This window comes from Crocodylus siamensis, chromosome 15 (genome assembly GCF_052110815.1).
Source record: "Crocodylus siamensis isolate JL-2025a chromosome 15, ASM5211081v1, whole genome shotgun sequence".
NCBI lineage: Eukaryota > Metazoa > Chordata > Crocodylia > Crocodylidae > Crocodylus > Crocodylus siamensis.
In genome coordinates this window covers 22,530,709-22,545,749 of record NC_143409.1, presented here as the reverse complement: position 1 = coordinate 22,545,749, position 15,041 = coordinate 22,530,709, and the positions used below count along the sequence as shown (strand labels likewise).

Genomic DNA, 15,041 nt, shown 5'->3' with positions numbered 1-15,041 from the left:
ACAAAGCCTTGGCTGGGATTATCTACTTGGGGATGGTCCTGCCTTGAGCAGGAGGTTGCACTAGATGACCTCCTGAGGTCCCCATCCAACCCCGATTTTCCATGATTCTATGAAAGACATTTACTTCATTTCTCTGCACAAAGCAGTTTTTGTGGCCTGTGTCCCTGGATTCAGCATTTGGGCATTGGAAAACATTTTTATAAAGGGAGTTTAATTCCTGCAATAAATATTGCACAGTGGTGGATTCGATAAGACATCTCAGGCTGCTGCTGCAGTGCAAGCTGCAACATCCTTGAGAATAGGTTTTCAGAGCTTGGGTGACCTTATACTGGCTTCCATGATGTGGTAGATTTCAGACAGGAATTATTCAAATTGCTTCCAGGCTCCTTAGCAAGCACTGTTCATACAAAGCCCCATCCAGAAGGGATTTCAGAAACATGCCATGTTTGCTTGACTGCACTATTCAATTCAGTGGCCTACAGTAAGGCCTTTAGAAAATCCCAGCCTTACACCCCTGAGTATTCAGGAACTTTGCTTGCAGGTACCTAAACTACCTCAAAACAGAGTGGAAATGTGCAGCTTTCATTTCATTTTATACTCAGCTTTTTACTCTAAAAAATAAGTTATAACTAAGAAATGAATGGGAAAATCTACACTTGGTATATGGCACAAAACAATACTACCATGTACAGCTACTTCCAGTGCTGTCAGCATGGGGATGCATTGTCCCAATAATCCAGCACTCACTTCAAGCTCTTTTTTCCTCCTTAGGAAAAATATTTGTTCCTAAAGAAAAGCCCACTGAGACCCATACAGAGGAGAAGGTGACCCTGGACCCAGAACTTGAAGAAGCCCTGGCCAGTGCCTCTGATACTGAGCTCTATGACCTTGCAGGTTAGATAACATGTTTCCAATAAAATCGTAGTCTCTGCTTCAGCCTGGCAGGATCGTGAATATTCTCAGAATCCCACTGATTAGACCTTTCTGATTCTCACATTCTCCCACTTTTAAGCCACTGTTGAAATCAGGGCTCAGAAATGTATGGGATGATCACTGATACATACACGTTAATAGGGATTCAACTTCTCCTAGGTTCCAGTTGTCTTTTGATTATCATTGTATTTAATTCCCCAAAGCTTCCTACTGCCTCAGTCAGGTTTCAGTTTGGATGCTTCATGCCCTTGATCTTTCCTATGGGCCAGGATCCTTGGTGGGGTCATATTTCCCTTGAGATCAATTTATACATGCCCATCCATGAGTAAAGGGGTCATCAGGTCCAGGTAGGTAACTAATTAGAGGAGAAGGATCAGCATTTTCTTTGATAGATTACCAAGGAAGTGCAGCCATACAAAGCTAATTTTTATTTATAGCCTGTTTTAGTGAAGCTTGGTTTCTTTTGTCAGTCTATTAGTTCTACTCTAAGTACTTGTTGCTATGGACTTTATAATGTTTACACTGATTTTCTTTTCCTTCCCCAACTCTTTATTATCGATGAGAAACCCCAGGATGGCAATGCTTATATTTCTGAGTTAGGAGTATTTGGGTTAGACCAGGGGTTCCCAATGTTTATGTGCCCAAGGGCACATTCGAATTTAAAAGAAAAAGCAGTGGGCACCAATATGAATATTAAAGTTTAAAATTGAGAATCCTGGATATGTGCATGCGCATATCTTCGTTTGGGGAGGGAGTAGTAAGCACTACTCTGTCAGTCAGACTGACTCAGTCTCATTTTGGTGACCGTTGCGTACAGCCTGAGTTCAGTCAACAGTCACAGCATTTTTTGTTGGAATAATGATTTTTACTGATTGTGAAAATGCATGTGGGCACCTGAATAAACCTTGAGGGGTGCCACAGTGCCCGCAGACACTGCATTGGGAACTGCTGGGTTAGACACACATGCACCCTCCACTGGTGCATTTGTCACAAAAAACCTGTAGGATTTCTAATACTATATGCTAAAAATTTGATTTAAAATTAATGTCTCACCTATAAGCAAGCATGACTCAAGATGTAACAACTCTTTAACTGGCAAACTACTTAGGGACTGGAATTTGTAAAAATCACCTTTCTCTGATTTCTGTTATTCATGCTGGATTCTGATGCTGGTGTTTACATACTTGCAGCTGTTCTTGGGGTGCACAACATGGTCAATAACCCCAAGTTTGATGAAGAAGGAGCCACTGGCAAAGATGGAAAAGGAAGCGTGAGAAGTAAGTAAACATATTTTATTTACAGCCTGCATGTGTCCATTAGGAAATCATATACAGGCTGGGGCTGTTAGTCTAATCAGCAAAGTATCACTTCATTAACCCAGCTACTAATGAGGGAGAACTCTTCAAAGAAATGTAATTTAAATGTTGAATCATCATGTACAGTGTCAACAGTGCTATCCAAATTGAACATTCCTGACAGGGAGCTCAGCTTTTCTTTGAAGCAATACACAGCTATACATATACCTATGTTCCCACGCACCCAGGCACATGTGAATGTGGAGCTCTGAGGCAGCAAGTAGGAGAGAGGGGTCTGCGTGGTGCCCTGTATTGAGAAATGATCACGTGGTCATGCTGCAAGTTAGCCTATGTGCATACATTTGCATAACTAAGGCTAACCTTACAGTGTGGGTCACCAGCTCAGCAGTATCCCTGGCTGGGAAAATTCCAGGTCAGTACAATTTGGTATAAAGAGTATTGGGTATAAAGAGTCTCCTGCAGAATTCACATCCAGTGGCATTGAGCTCTGAGAGGAGGGTAGTGGAAAGTAAGTAGTAGAAAATAATGCCTTCCTGGCTATTGCCCTGATCTGTACTTTGTGCCTTTTTATTAGGCCACTTGAAACCCATAATGTGTAAGGTTAAGCACATTGCCCAGAAACTGCAAGTGCCCAGAAACCAACTGAAACAGTCCTATGAATTATAATGATACCCCCCTCCATGGAAGCTATGTGCTCACTCTACATAACCTTCTAATATTATAAACTGTTTTTCCACGGAGAGGACCCAGAACTTTGGAATCAAATTCAAAACAAAACAAAACAAACCTTTTCTCCAGTCCAGATTTCAGGAATATTGGATTTGGGCCAATTTGTGCTGTTTTTGAATAGGTTGTAGATAGTCCCTTGCCTGGGTGCACAAGAAAAGGTAGTTACTTATGCAGCCTCCCTTCTTGGAAAGCTGTAACTATAGCAGCTGTTGTGGAGAGGGGCTTTTTGTCTCCTTTGTCACCTGTACTGAATGTACTGGCCAGGAAGAGGGTGGGGACAGTTGTAACTGGACAATTTCTCCCCGCATTCTGCAGGACCAAGACAGCTTGGAATGGCCCAGGCAGGACTTGGCACAGGCTGTGGCCTCTCTCAGAACATGCAGAGGTTTGTGCTACGTAGACTGGAGATTATTTTTGTAGTATCAGGTCAAAACGTTAACTTTGTGGGTCTGCTAAACTATGCTCCCATCATGAGTTTAATGACCAGAGACATCACTCAGTCAGATCACTTTGTTCCTCTGTCCAAAAGCAACAACTTCTCCCAGCCAAGTGTAATTTTTCAGTTAAAAAAAGAAAAAGGAACACATTTCTAAAGCTGATATTTACTGTGGCAAAACAGCTACCTGATTAAAGAAAGGAGATAAAATTCATTGGAAATGAGTGGCAGCACAGGAAGATGCACACTGCTGAAGGTGGGCTACATTAGAAATTGCAATGCTGTCTGCATGCTAGAATCACTAATATGTAGTCCTGCCCTACTGGCCTGTTAATGGCTCCCATCCAAGTAGAGTGCTGAAAAAAACATTTGCTGAATTTTTCCCAGAATCCCAGGGTCCTGAGTACTATGAGCATATTTTAGCAGCAGTTTTTGAGAACCTCAGTAACTGAAGGCTGGAATAATTGGAGTAATTAGGAATACTTGTCGACAGGCTTCAAAAGGCTTGGAGGAAATACAGGGCAAAATCCAGCTCAAGGCTTGTTTACCACTTAAGTTCTGCTGTGAGACTGAGGTAGCATGTTGACTTTTATCCAGTGCACTGAGTGAAAAAGCATGAAAACTTTCAAGTTTCTACAGAAAGCCCTTGAAATAACATACTTCCTACAACACAAAATAAGTATGCTGTGGTCAGTAACATATTTATTTTGTGTCTGTAGTCTTGGCTACCCAAGCCACTAATAATTCATCTTCATAACTATGTGCCTGGGAATTAGAGATACTAATTGTGTTGTAAGCCATGATTTTATGCATGTCCAGGAATGATTGGTTTTCATTTATAGTACACATCTGCCAACATTAAAAACTGTATCACTTTGGAGCATGGATACTCAAAGACTTCATAAATCTTGGTGCTGGCAGAGGGACTTGCTTTTCATGCTTTGATAGTTTTATTATTTTCAATGTGCAGATGTTGCAATCTCACAAGATCTAATTGGATTTATAGAAGGGCTGCTAATGTCAGAATGAAGGTACATGTTAAGAGGCCTTCTCATCATAATCTTTGATGTCAATACAATCTGTTTGTATGAAATGGGATTTTCTCAGACCATTCCCAAATAGATTCCTATGTGTATCTTCTCTTGCAGACTTTATTGTAGGACCATAGCAACTCAGACTGCGCAATGCACTGAAATCAGTGGGACCAACCTTTTTGGCAGGCATGTCACAAATTAGCCCCTCACCCACTCTGAGTGCTGCCTTCTTTTACTCAATCTGCTGCTCAGCTTTCTGTTCCCTGTCCTGTGCTCTCTGCCTGGTCTGATGTTCAGCTTTTCACTCCCAGTCCTATCTGCCACTGTGCTACCTTTCTCCTCCCCAGCTTGCCTTATGCCACATGCAGAGATTGACTATGCCACTTGGGGCACCTGTGCTGCAGGATGGCCACCTCAGCATTGAAGTGCTTTCCTTAGACCTGGACAAGCATGGTTAGCTCAGAATAACTGCACTGGGAACCTGGCAGATAAAGCTGAGTATTTATTGCTACTGGTACACACCAACACTACGGTGACAGCACACTAACAAGCCTCTCTTACCAGAACTAGCCTAGTAGTATTGTCTGCAGGCTCTGTGGGACACTCTCCCCTTGGTGGTATCCTACAACAGGCCAAAACAGCCGTGAAGATCTACAGACTAAATGGGGTCCAGCTCAGGAGCTGATGGCTTCTGGCTGAAGAAAGGAGCAAACTGATAGATGAAACAAGGACTATCCACCCATAATGCCAGGGGCTGGGCTTAAAAAATGACAGTGAAAATAGATGCTCTGTATGTCTGAAGTTCCACTAGGTCTGGGGAGGCATGTAAAGAGGAGAGACTACAACCAGTTTCCTCTTGGCACTGCTTTGGCAGGATGCAGCAGCTCCATAGCCACTCCATATCCCAGTGTACTCCCCCTTCTGTTACAACAGCTTGGCCAGTGAGACAAGAGGAGCATGGCTGCCTCAGGAACTTGATACCCATTATAAGTCCTTCAGGGGCACTTTGGAGAGAAAATGTGCCATGTTAGGCCCAAGTAGAAAGAAATCAGAGTGGGAAAAGGTCAGTGTGGGCACAATACCATTTATAATGCTTAGTCCTGGTGAACAGAGCAGTGACTTGCTAGTGAATTGCTAGGGAAAGAATAATTCTACAATTTTTACACAAACTGGGAACTATATCAAAGTAGTACTTCATCTCAGCACTTAGGCTGTATTGTCCTTTTTGTATATGGCTGTGTATGGTCAGCCAACTGAATGCAAAGCCATTCTTTATTGGTCACAACAAAGACAGCATTAACATCTCAGATAAAGACTTGTCAGAACCCGTCCAGTACTGAACTACGCTTGTGATTTTATCATAAAACAGACTCACGACCACACAAAAATGAACACGACTTGCCAGGAAACAAAGATAAGCGAGAGTCTTCAAAAGCAAGTTTGTGAATGTCTGACCTGGGCCTAATTTCTATGTTTAATGAACTCCTGTGTTTCAGATGTGGTCAAAGGTGAAAAGGTCAAGCCAATTTTTGAGGAGCCGCCTAATCCAACCAATGTGGAAGGAAGTTTGCAAAGGATAAAAGCAAATGACCCTAGTCTCATAGAAGTTAATCTGAACAACATAAAGGTAACTGGATAAGTGCTGTGACCTCATCACTTCTGTTTGGGAGGGTTGATTTGGGACAAGATTTGCAAAATCTTTCAGACACTGATGTTTGTCTTTAAATGTGTTTCTTCAGTTACCATTCATAGGCAGGACAGAAAAAGCAGCTGGAAATTAATTAAAACTCCAAGGGATGGCTCCTCCCTTGTTTTTCTTTTAGTAGCTTGTAATGTAAGATACCTCAGGGGAGCCATACAATCATTGGCCTAATTCAGTTAGCCCACACATGGAAATGGAGGAGCTGGGAAGATGGGACCCTGAGCACTCCCTGCTCTGACCTGCAGAAGCAGTATAAAGAAGCCTGTTGAAGCTAGGTGGAGCTGCTTCTGTGGTTGTTTTGGGATCAAAGGTAGTGAGAAATGACAACTCATTAAAAGCGTTTTCCCTTTCTTATTTCATATAGTTTTAAAACCAAGGCATAGTATGACTAATTTTGAACTGATTCATTGTAAACTTCTGTGAGGAGGGCTTAGCTGATAGCAATCATTCCTTCAGGTTTGAGATTTTACATCCAGGCCTAGGCTGTTCCCCAGAGTTAATGCTGCATTTTGTACTAACCACAAAATGATATTACTGCTCTCCATGTACTCCCACCCATGAGCAGCCACTCCTCAACCAGCAGTTAGTCCTCCCTACAGACAGTAACCACATTGTCCCAGCTAAAAACCAGGTTTATCAGACACATTTTATGCTACATCCTGCAGTGGCCAAAAATTAGTCTTATCAAATTGCAAGAGGAAGCCTATGAGGAAATCGAGGCTATACCATGCAGGTCCAGGATTTTAATTCTAGAGACAGAGAGCAAGAGCTTTCCCCCTGTCATCACCACCATGATGGTGCACTATAGAAGAGACTGCTCAGAGGATAATAGCAGACTGGGTGCAAAGTCAGTGGGGTGTGAGCAGCCAAAGCCAAACAAATGTAACTACGTTCAGATGGAGCTATTCACGGGCAGAGCTCATTAGTCTTCCCACAGCACCACTTTAATACAGCCACATTGCTGCTGCTCTGGGAGCAGGAAGGCATGATGTGTCTGAGCCTACGGCTGCCTGATGAATTTTTGCATAGGACATACACTGTGCCTGATCTGGGGGTGCCCCTGCCCCAAAATTGGAGGCTGTGGCTTAGCTAATTAGGTCTCAGTCCATTTAAGACTTCAGGAATAATTCACTGATTTAAGTAAATTTGGAAGTAAAAACAGTGCAGAGCAGATACTGGCTCATATAGGCCTATCTGATTGAAAGGGCCTAGGCTCTTTGAATAGTTTTCAAAAGCAGTGACAAGCAAAGCAAATTACTGTAGTTCAGCCTCACAGCCATTGTACAGCACAAGAGAGGGATGGGGAGAAGGTGGTGACTCTGAAACTCTAGGGGGTGTCAGTGTTAATCCATGTAGCAATAATTAAAGTCAAATGTCCTGCAATGTGATTGGCTTTGGTGATTAGTAGATTTTTTTTCTTGATGCAGAATATTCCAATTCCAACACTGAGAGATTTTGCAAAGGCTTTGGAAACCAACACCCATGTCAAGACTTTCAGCCTTGCAGCTACTCGAAGCAATGATCCTGTTGCTATTGTAAGTTGAAACAGTGCTTGAAAAAGATGTTCATCATCTCTAGTCTGCACTAGATTTTGTTTTTCTGGTTTCACCTATGACCATGCACAACAGTATTATAAACAATTGTGCTGTAGGAATATACCTTTCCTCCATGGCCCTGTTTGCATTGCTTTTGTGGGTACTAACCATAGTTCAGCTGTGTTCTTCCCAGCAACTTTCAGGGTTCTGAACTCATGCTCCCTCCTCTTAACCTTTTAGGCTTTTGCAGATATGTTGAAAGTGAACAAGACACTGAAGAGTCTGAATGTAGAATCCAACTTCATCACTGGGGCTGGTATTTTGGCATTGATTGATGCTCTAAAAGAGAATGAATCCCTGACAGAGATCAAAATTGACAACCAGGTAAGAAGGCTGCTTCTAGGTAGGTTCCATGTGTTCCAGAGCATTTTCATTTTGCGATCTGGCAGAGACAAGGCGGCATCTCTCAGATCTGGCCTGAGGTACCTCATTCCTGCACATTCAGCCAGCTAACAGAAAAAATGCTAAGCATCACTAAGAGCAAAAGTAAAGCACAAACACTCCAGAGACGGACTTCTTGCTTCAGTTTGCACCAAAATATGAGAATGTAACCACTTCTTTCTCTTGTGTTTCTTTTCCATTTTCACTTATTTCCCCCCTCAGAGGCAGCAGCTGGGTACAGCTGTAGAGATGGAGATGGCCAAGATGCTTGAGGAAAACTCAAAGATTCTCAAATTTGGATATCAGTTCACAAAGCAAGGCCCAAGAACCCGGGTAGCAGCAGCTATCACTAAGAACAATGATCTAGGTAAGGTGGTGCCTTCTTTCCCCAGCAGTTTTTTAGGAGAGAGGGGAAAGCCCTGCTTCTCTTAGGCAGAACTACTATTAGCTTGACTAGCACATCTAGCTCTAAGTGAAGGGGACTAGAGCAGAGCTCTAACTAATAGTGATTCAGAGTCACTCTTCCTCCTCTTGTACTGTGGAGAGTAACTTAGTTCAGCCTCTCCCAAGGAACACCTGCACTTATCTTAGTTGTCTTGGCTGCTACTCCAACTGGCAAGTAGAAGAGAGATAGGGCTCCTTCAACTGCCCTCTATTTGTTCATAGTAGGAAGTGCCAGGAGAGAAACCCTTAGCTGCTCCATCACAGCAAGATTCACAGCCTGAGCAGGTCACATCAGGGAACCAGGGAGACTGTACTCATATGTGGCCAAATAAGGGCCATGACAGTCTCACCTTTTGCCTTAGCAAGGGTGGACCTTTGTGTTTGTAATGCTGAGTACCGAGTACAGAGTAGGGCATTAGTAGCGAGCTCTAAGAGAACCTTCACTGCTTTAATTCCTTCATAATCCTACAGGGGATGCAGTCAACCATCATGTGTACAGGTGACCATAGTGCCTGATCCAGAGGTCTTTTCTTAGTTGTGACTCCATTTATACTCAGACAGTCTCTGACCAGTTTAGGTTCATATCAGTAAGATCTGAGAAAAAACTGAACTAGGCTATGCTCTGTCCAAAGTACATTTTGGGACAGTACAGTGTGCTTTCCAAGAAGCCTCTCTGCATATTACAGCTTATGATGCAGGGCAAGACTTTGTCATTACTGGCTTATTGCAGTGAAAGTAAGGTGGAATAGAAAATGTGGGGACAAAGGAGAAGAACCAGCACCACTGACTGCTAGTTAGACCTGACCTCAATCTGTTAGACTCTATTACTGAGCACTATGGGTGATGCCAGCAACTGATGGGAGAATGACATCAGCCAAAGAAGTTTTACCCATAGCACAGTAATGGCACATGCTCCAGAAAACTACACCTTCCTAAGACAATCCATTTTCAGTGTAGATCTATGAGTTAAACGCCATATTTACTCAAATCCAAAACAGCCCAGAATGTAAGATAACCCCCATAATAGATTCTACACATGGAAAAAGTATAAATTTGTTATAAATTTTCCACATATTGAATCTAATTATTGGAAGGTCATCTTAAATTCTCTCTCCCCCCTTCACTCCCCACACTGCAGTGGGGAAAGCAGTGGCAGGGGGCAGGCAATTTGACCCTGACCCTTGCCACCCCGACACGTCCCCTTGCTGCCTACCTTGCCCCCTGCAGCCTCAGGACTCCTGCCACTCCTTCCCTCTGCTCCTTCCCTCCTGCCCCACACCCCACTGCCACCACTGCTACCAGGCCAGGCTGGGGCCAGAGCCCCATGCTCCATGCTCAGCAATCAGAGTGGGGCTGGAGCCTGCCAGAACAAGGGTAATGAGTGGGGCGGGGGGAGGAGCCTAAGGCTGCAGGGGAAGGGAAACGGGAGGGTCTGGAGCCAGAACCATACCAGCTGCCTGCCCCTCCACAGCCTTGTCTCAAATTCAAGAGGAGGAGCTTTATTTCTCCATACTAAATGGGAGCAAATCTCACCTTGGATTTGAGTGGATAGAGTAGACTCTATTGTTTCATAGTCTACTGCTGTGCAGTCTACACTGAAACTAAAATATTTGCTTTAGGGCCCAATTCAATATTTACTTTGTTGTCACTAGTCAGTAACAACTGAAATGATGTGATAAAATAACACATTTGTGGATACTGCTGTCATATAGAACAGCAGTATATTTACTTACTTTGTAGCTTCATAAAAGAAATGAGAATGGATCATGAGTTTCGGCCACACCATCTCATTTAAATGGTTCCAGAGGGAAACCCCTAGCAGGCAGCCTAGAGTACCCATATCAGTTTAACTAGAACAAAACAAGACTTTAAAGGGAGACAGCATAGGCCATACAGACAATCGAAAATGTCACTGTTTGAACAGTGGTGGATTCTCCATTGCTTAGAAGCCTGAACATCTTCACTGACTGATTCGGTAACAAGCATTTATTAGTCCTGTGAGAAGTGTGCTTGGGTTCTTCATAAGTTAAAACTGAAACAGTTGGGTTTTTTTTGCTCTCACTGAAACAGTTCGTAAAAAGCGAGTGGAAGGAGACCGGCAGTAGCCAAGCCTTGGAGGATACCAGAGCTACTGAAGGCAGCCAACACTATGGCAAATCTCAGACTGTTCACTGGTCAGAAGGGAAGACACTGGAAAAATATATTAGAATGAGGGTTGTTCATTTCCGTTACTGTCCCCATTTAACCTTGAAAATGCAGTCTGGTTGTTTTTAACTCTCATAGTTTGATTTTTAGGAGAAAAACAAAACAAAACAACGTGTTATTGCATTACCTGAAGCCAATATGGACAACCTAGAGTTCAAGTGTATGTGTTAAACATCAGCTGTAACCACAGTAACCTTGCTTTAGACATTTTAAAATTTTTTAAAACTTTTTTTACATTGATAAGGGATTCTCTGTATAAAAGGAAGCTCTAGGGCCCAGTCCTGCAATGCCTTAAGTATGTGAATTATCCTTACTCGTGTGAATAATCTCACTAAAATCAATAGGCTGCTTGGGTGAGTGAGGACTGCTTATACCAAGAGAGGTCTGCAGGATCGTGCCCTTATGACTCACTCTTCCAATCACATCTAGGCCCCTGGGACTCTATATTCGTACGAACCCATCTGCCTACAGCAGGACCCTGCCTGCCTGGATCCGATTGCTGGAGCAGGTCAAGGTTTTATAAGTATCAGAGCCTACTTGTTTACATGCATTTAAGTTAGGTTGATCATGTCAGAAATTTTACGTTGATCTTTATATTCTTATTCCATGACATAAAGTAAAAATCTTAGTGTTGCCAAACCTAGAATACCTTCATAATGTCAGTTATTTTTCTAGTTCACTGAGTTATTTTATGTTTTTTTTAACAGACTATAAGTTTTTCAGTCATAGAGCTCTGTAATGTAAAGCAGTATATTGAGCAGTATTTGCTTTGCTTTGAACTGCATTCTTGACATTTTTATTTTTGGTATTCTTGTTCTTGTGTTAGTACAAATGACAGAACTGTTCTCAGGACCTTGTCGATGAAGACTGATTAAGCTGTTTAATCCAAGGCAGTTCTGCTGGCAGATAGATAAAAATCAGGAGAGTAACACATACCACTCACCTAGTTTATATTCCTAGGCTCTAATTCAACAGTCTTTCCTTGTACAACAAAGCACGTATGTGGGACTTAGGCACGTGTACCTGCTTTGCTGAATAAGGACAGAGATAAGCAGACGCTTAAATTCTTTGCCAAAATGGGGCCTCAACCCAGGATTCTGTACATTTTCCTGAAGAAGTGGAGGCTATGTGTGTGGTCTAAATTAAACCCAGTGCTTAACAGCATTTGAACATGTCAATGGGATGTTGTCAAAAGACTGTGTTAAACATTCAGTTGAAGAGGTAACTTCATTTTATTTGCATTCAGTTTTATAGTATTACACCTTAATTTCCAGCCATATGTACATATTTTGTCATTGCCAACTTTGTGCTTGTCAGGTAGCCAGGGGTTCACCTTGATCATATTTATGTCCAATACAAGAGTTAAAGGTGGCTGTTTTTAGCTGGCTTAGCTATCCCAGTACCATTCAAAACCTACAGGTCTGTGACATCCTTGAAACATTAGCCTCTCTTCCAAAGGCCCTCTCCTTATGGTGTGGGTGCTTGCCTGAGTGTATGCTGGTGGGTGTGCTGGCTACAGGGAATACGGAAGAGAAGATCAGTGGCACCTAATATGTTCAGGCATCTCAAAGCTTGCAGAAGACAGTGTGTGGGATCATCAAGGTGGGGAGTGTGTGACCTGGCTACACAAGAGGTCAGTCAGTGTGTGTGTGGCATATTCCTTTCTGAGCCTGGCAGATTCCTGAGCAGGAGTCCACCTGGGAGCTGCTTCAAGCACCATACACTCTCCCTCTGTGCCTTCTATGCTTTTTGGAACAGAGGTGGGAAATGGCCGCTCCAGTCCCAAGAGATACACAGAGGGAAGGACAGATCTTGGGACAGTGCTCCTGACCAAATCAGGCACTGAAGCATGTACTTAAATCCCAATGACTTCAAATTAAGCAAATACTTAAGAAGTGAAGCACATGCCTACGTGCTTTGCTGAATCAGGACCCCTACATGCAGTATCCATAGAGATAGTGGGGGAGCCTCAGGGTCCCAGGGGGTTTTAGACCTACTTTCTCCTTTGCTGCCCCGTTAGAAACCTTTTTCTCAAGGAGAGGACAGGAAAGGGGCAGCCTGGCCACTGAGTATTTCCCTCACCTCCATGCAGGATGTGCTGTGAGAAAGGAAGATTAACAATCTGTTGGACATAATGAGACCTGCAACATGGACCCAGTCTGGCTTTAAAGGCTCTCGCATAGGGCAGGCAAGTGACAATACTGCATGCATCAGGGCTAAGCACATGATTATAGGGTTGCAGCATTATGCCTCATGTGAGCAAAAGACTTTGATTCAAGAATCCCTGTCCCCAAAGGATTTCTGATACCAACATACTTCACCCCAAAGATAAATCAGTTCCAGTCCTTGCCCACATTCCCTTCTTCAGCTGTGGCTTGAGCCAAGAGAGGGAAATGCTCAGTTTTTCTGGGTGTTTTAACACTTTAATGATTTATATTGGTTCCATTTTTCAATAGTGTCTTCTGTGTTCAAGAGCAGCAAATAACAATGCATTTGTAGACTTAACCTCCATTCACAGTGTACGTGTTTGCATGCAGCTCTTGTATAAGGGGTAGATTTGTCCAGCTGCTATTTGGTGTATGGAAGCATGTCATCCTGGATATCTTTGATCAGAATCATGCAAACAGTTGTATCATGAGGCAGCTACATTCATTTCAGCAAGTCTGGAACATTCCTTTTGGTTGGCCGACCATGGGAACCTGCTTGGGGATAGCCTTGGTGGTCTTGCCTTCCTTTCATCTTCCATGACTGCATGCACCCTGCAGAGGTACTCATCTCCTAAGGATAAGACTGCTCCAGCATTTGTGAGCTTTACCTATTAAGAGCCTGATAGCACTATTAGGTCTATGCTGGAGTAGGGCACTGGGTCACATACTCCCTTGCAGGGATCTGGGGAGCACTGTGCCTCCTGGCTCTTTCCATTGTACACAGGGAACACATCAGCACACAGTCCCTCTCTCTGTGGCCAGCTAGCTGGGGTGGGGTGATAGCCAAGCCTCCTTTCTGCTGTTCTCCATCCATTTTGGAGGGTTAAACCCAAACCCCCCAGGTCGTGCTTGCCTTCAGAATAAGCACAAGGACTGCAGGTATAGCAAAGCTGAGGCAGGGTGAGAAGAAGTCTCCTTTTGGCCTCCTTCTTCAGGCACATGCAAATGCGAGCTGGCCACAGTCCAGCTTTAAGCATTTCAATCTATGTATACAAACAGAAGGGAGTACTCAGTAGACTTACAGCTAATCTAGCACCTTTATTAATGCTCCCTGGAAACAACAAGTTAAAATGCTAACCTTGCTCTACAGTGAGTTGGCCACTAAACTCTCTGCCACTAATGTGAAGGGGGTTAGAATGCGAGAGTGTATTTTAAGTACAGCTTTCAAGCATATTCCTAATCTGGGACACCAGGGCATAAGCAGAGCCCAGTTTTTAAGCAAACACATGCATGATTGGGAGCTGCTAGTCAGAGTCTATTTTTGCACATTGCTTCTCATGTCAGCAATTTGGGTTTTGTTTGTCTTTTCTATAAAAGTTTTAGACACAGAACAGCTTGGCGTTGTGTGTGTCCTGATGTTCCTGTGTATTGTAGAGTGCACTAAGGGGAATATGGTGTCTGTGTGAAACACTAAGAGAAAATGCTTTTCTGGATCATAAATGTCTGCATGTGCACAGCTTGGTGCATAGCACGTGAGGGAAAGGGAGTCACCAGAATATGCAGCAGTGACTCCCAAACATCTTGGCCTTTTTAAATAAACCTTCATGACAAACTGGGCTTCCTGTGTTGACTTCTTGCTCTAACCAAGCAAAGGCGCTGCTGATGTAGTGCCATGGGCACTGGGGTGAGCAGGTTCTCCCTTCGTGTTGCTCACGACATTTCCTTGTTCTTAAGAATCCCTTGAATTTCATATTTTCTGTCTCCCAAGGAACAGCAACGAGAGAGATCCTTCTGGGAGGAATCATCATCTTGTACTCAGAGCTGTGACCAGGAATAGGGCAACTTGAACTCCGACTTACTTCACTGTGCCTCAGCTTCCCAGTCATAACCTTGGGGTACCATTTTCCTTCCTCCCAGAAGCCTTCCTTTTCCTTCCATTTTCCTTCATCCCAGAAATGAAGCACTTGTGCTTGACAAGTGCCTTGAGCTCTCAAGCTGGCAGGCAGACAGTTCGATCAAGGGAACACTTGAAGGTTCGAACACGTTCAACACACAGTAGTGACTGAGCTCCCAAAGTCCCATTCTTAGAAGTAGACAATGAGACACTGAGATAGTTAGG

General features: G+C 43.4%; 1 protein-coding gene across 3 annotated transcripts in view; it reads left to right on the top strand.

Annotated features, from left to right (window-relative positions):
• TMOD2 (tropomodulin 2) overlaps positions 1–14,533 on the top strand; it is a 54,408-nt gene extending 39,875 nt beyond the window's left edge. For 2 of the 3 annotated variants that reach the window (XM_090029388.1, XM_090029389.1), the window contains exons 4-10: positions 772–894; positions 2,124–2,210; positions 5,945–6,075; positions 7,578–7,685; positions 7,926–8,069; positions 8,349–8,493; positions 10,612–14,533. In XM_090029388.1, coding sequence (XP_089885514.1) covers positions 772–894; positions 2,124–2,210; positions 5,945–6,075; positions 7,578–7,685; positions 7,926–8,069; positions 8,349–8,493; positions 10,612–10,844 — 971 coding nt within the window. In that variant the 3' untranslated portion in view covers positions 10,845–14,533. The remainder of the gene's footprint in view (positions 1–771; positions 895–2,123; positions 2,211–5,944; positions 6,076–7,577; positions 7,686–7,925; positions 8,070–8,348; positions 8,494–10,611) is intronic. The other variant, XM_090029390.1, reaches the window with a different exon arrangement.
• Positions 14,534–15,041: the final 508 nt, after the last annotated feature.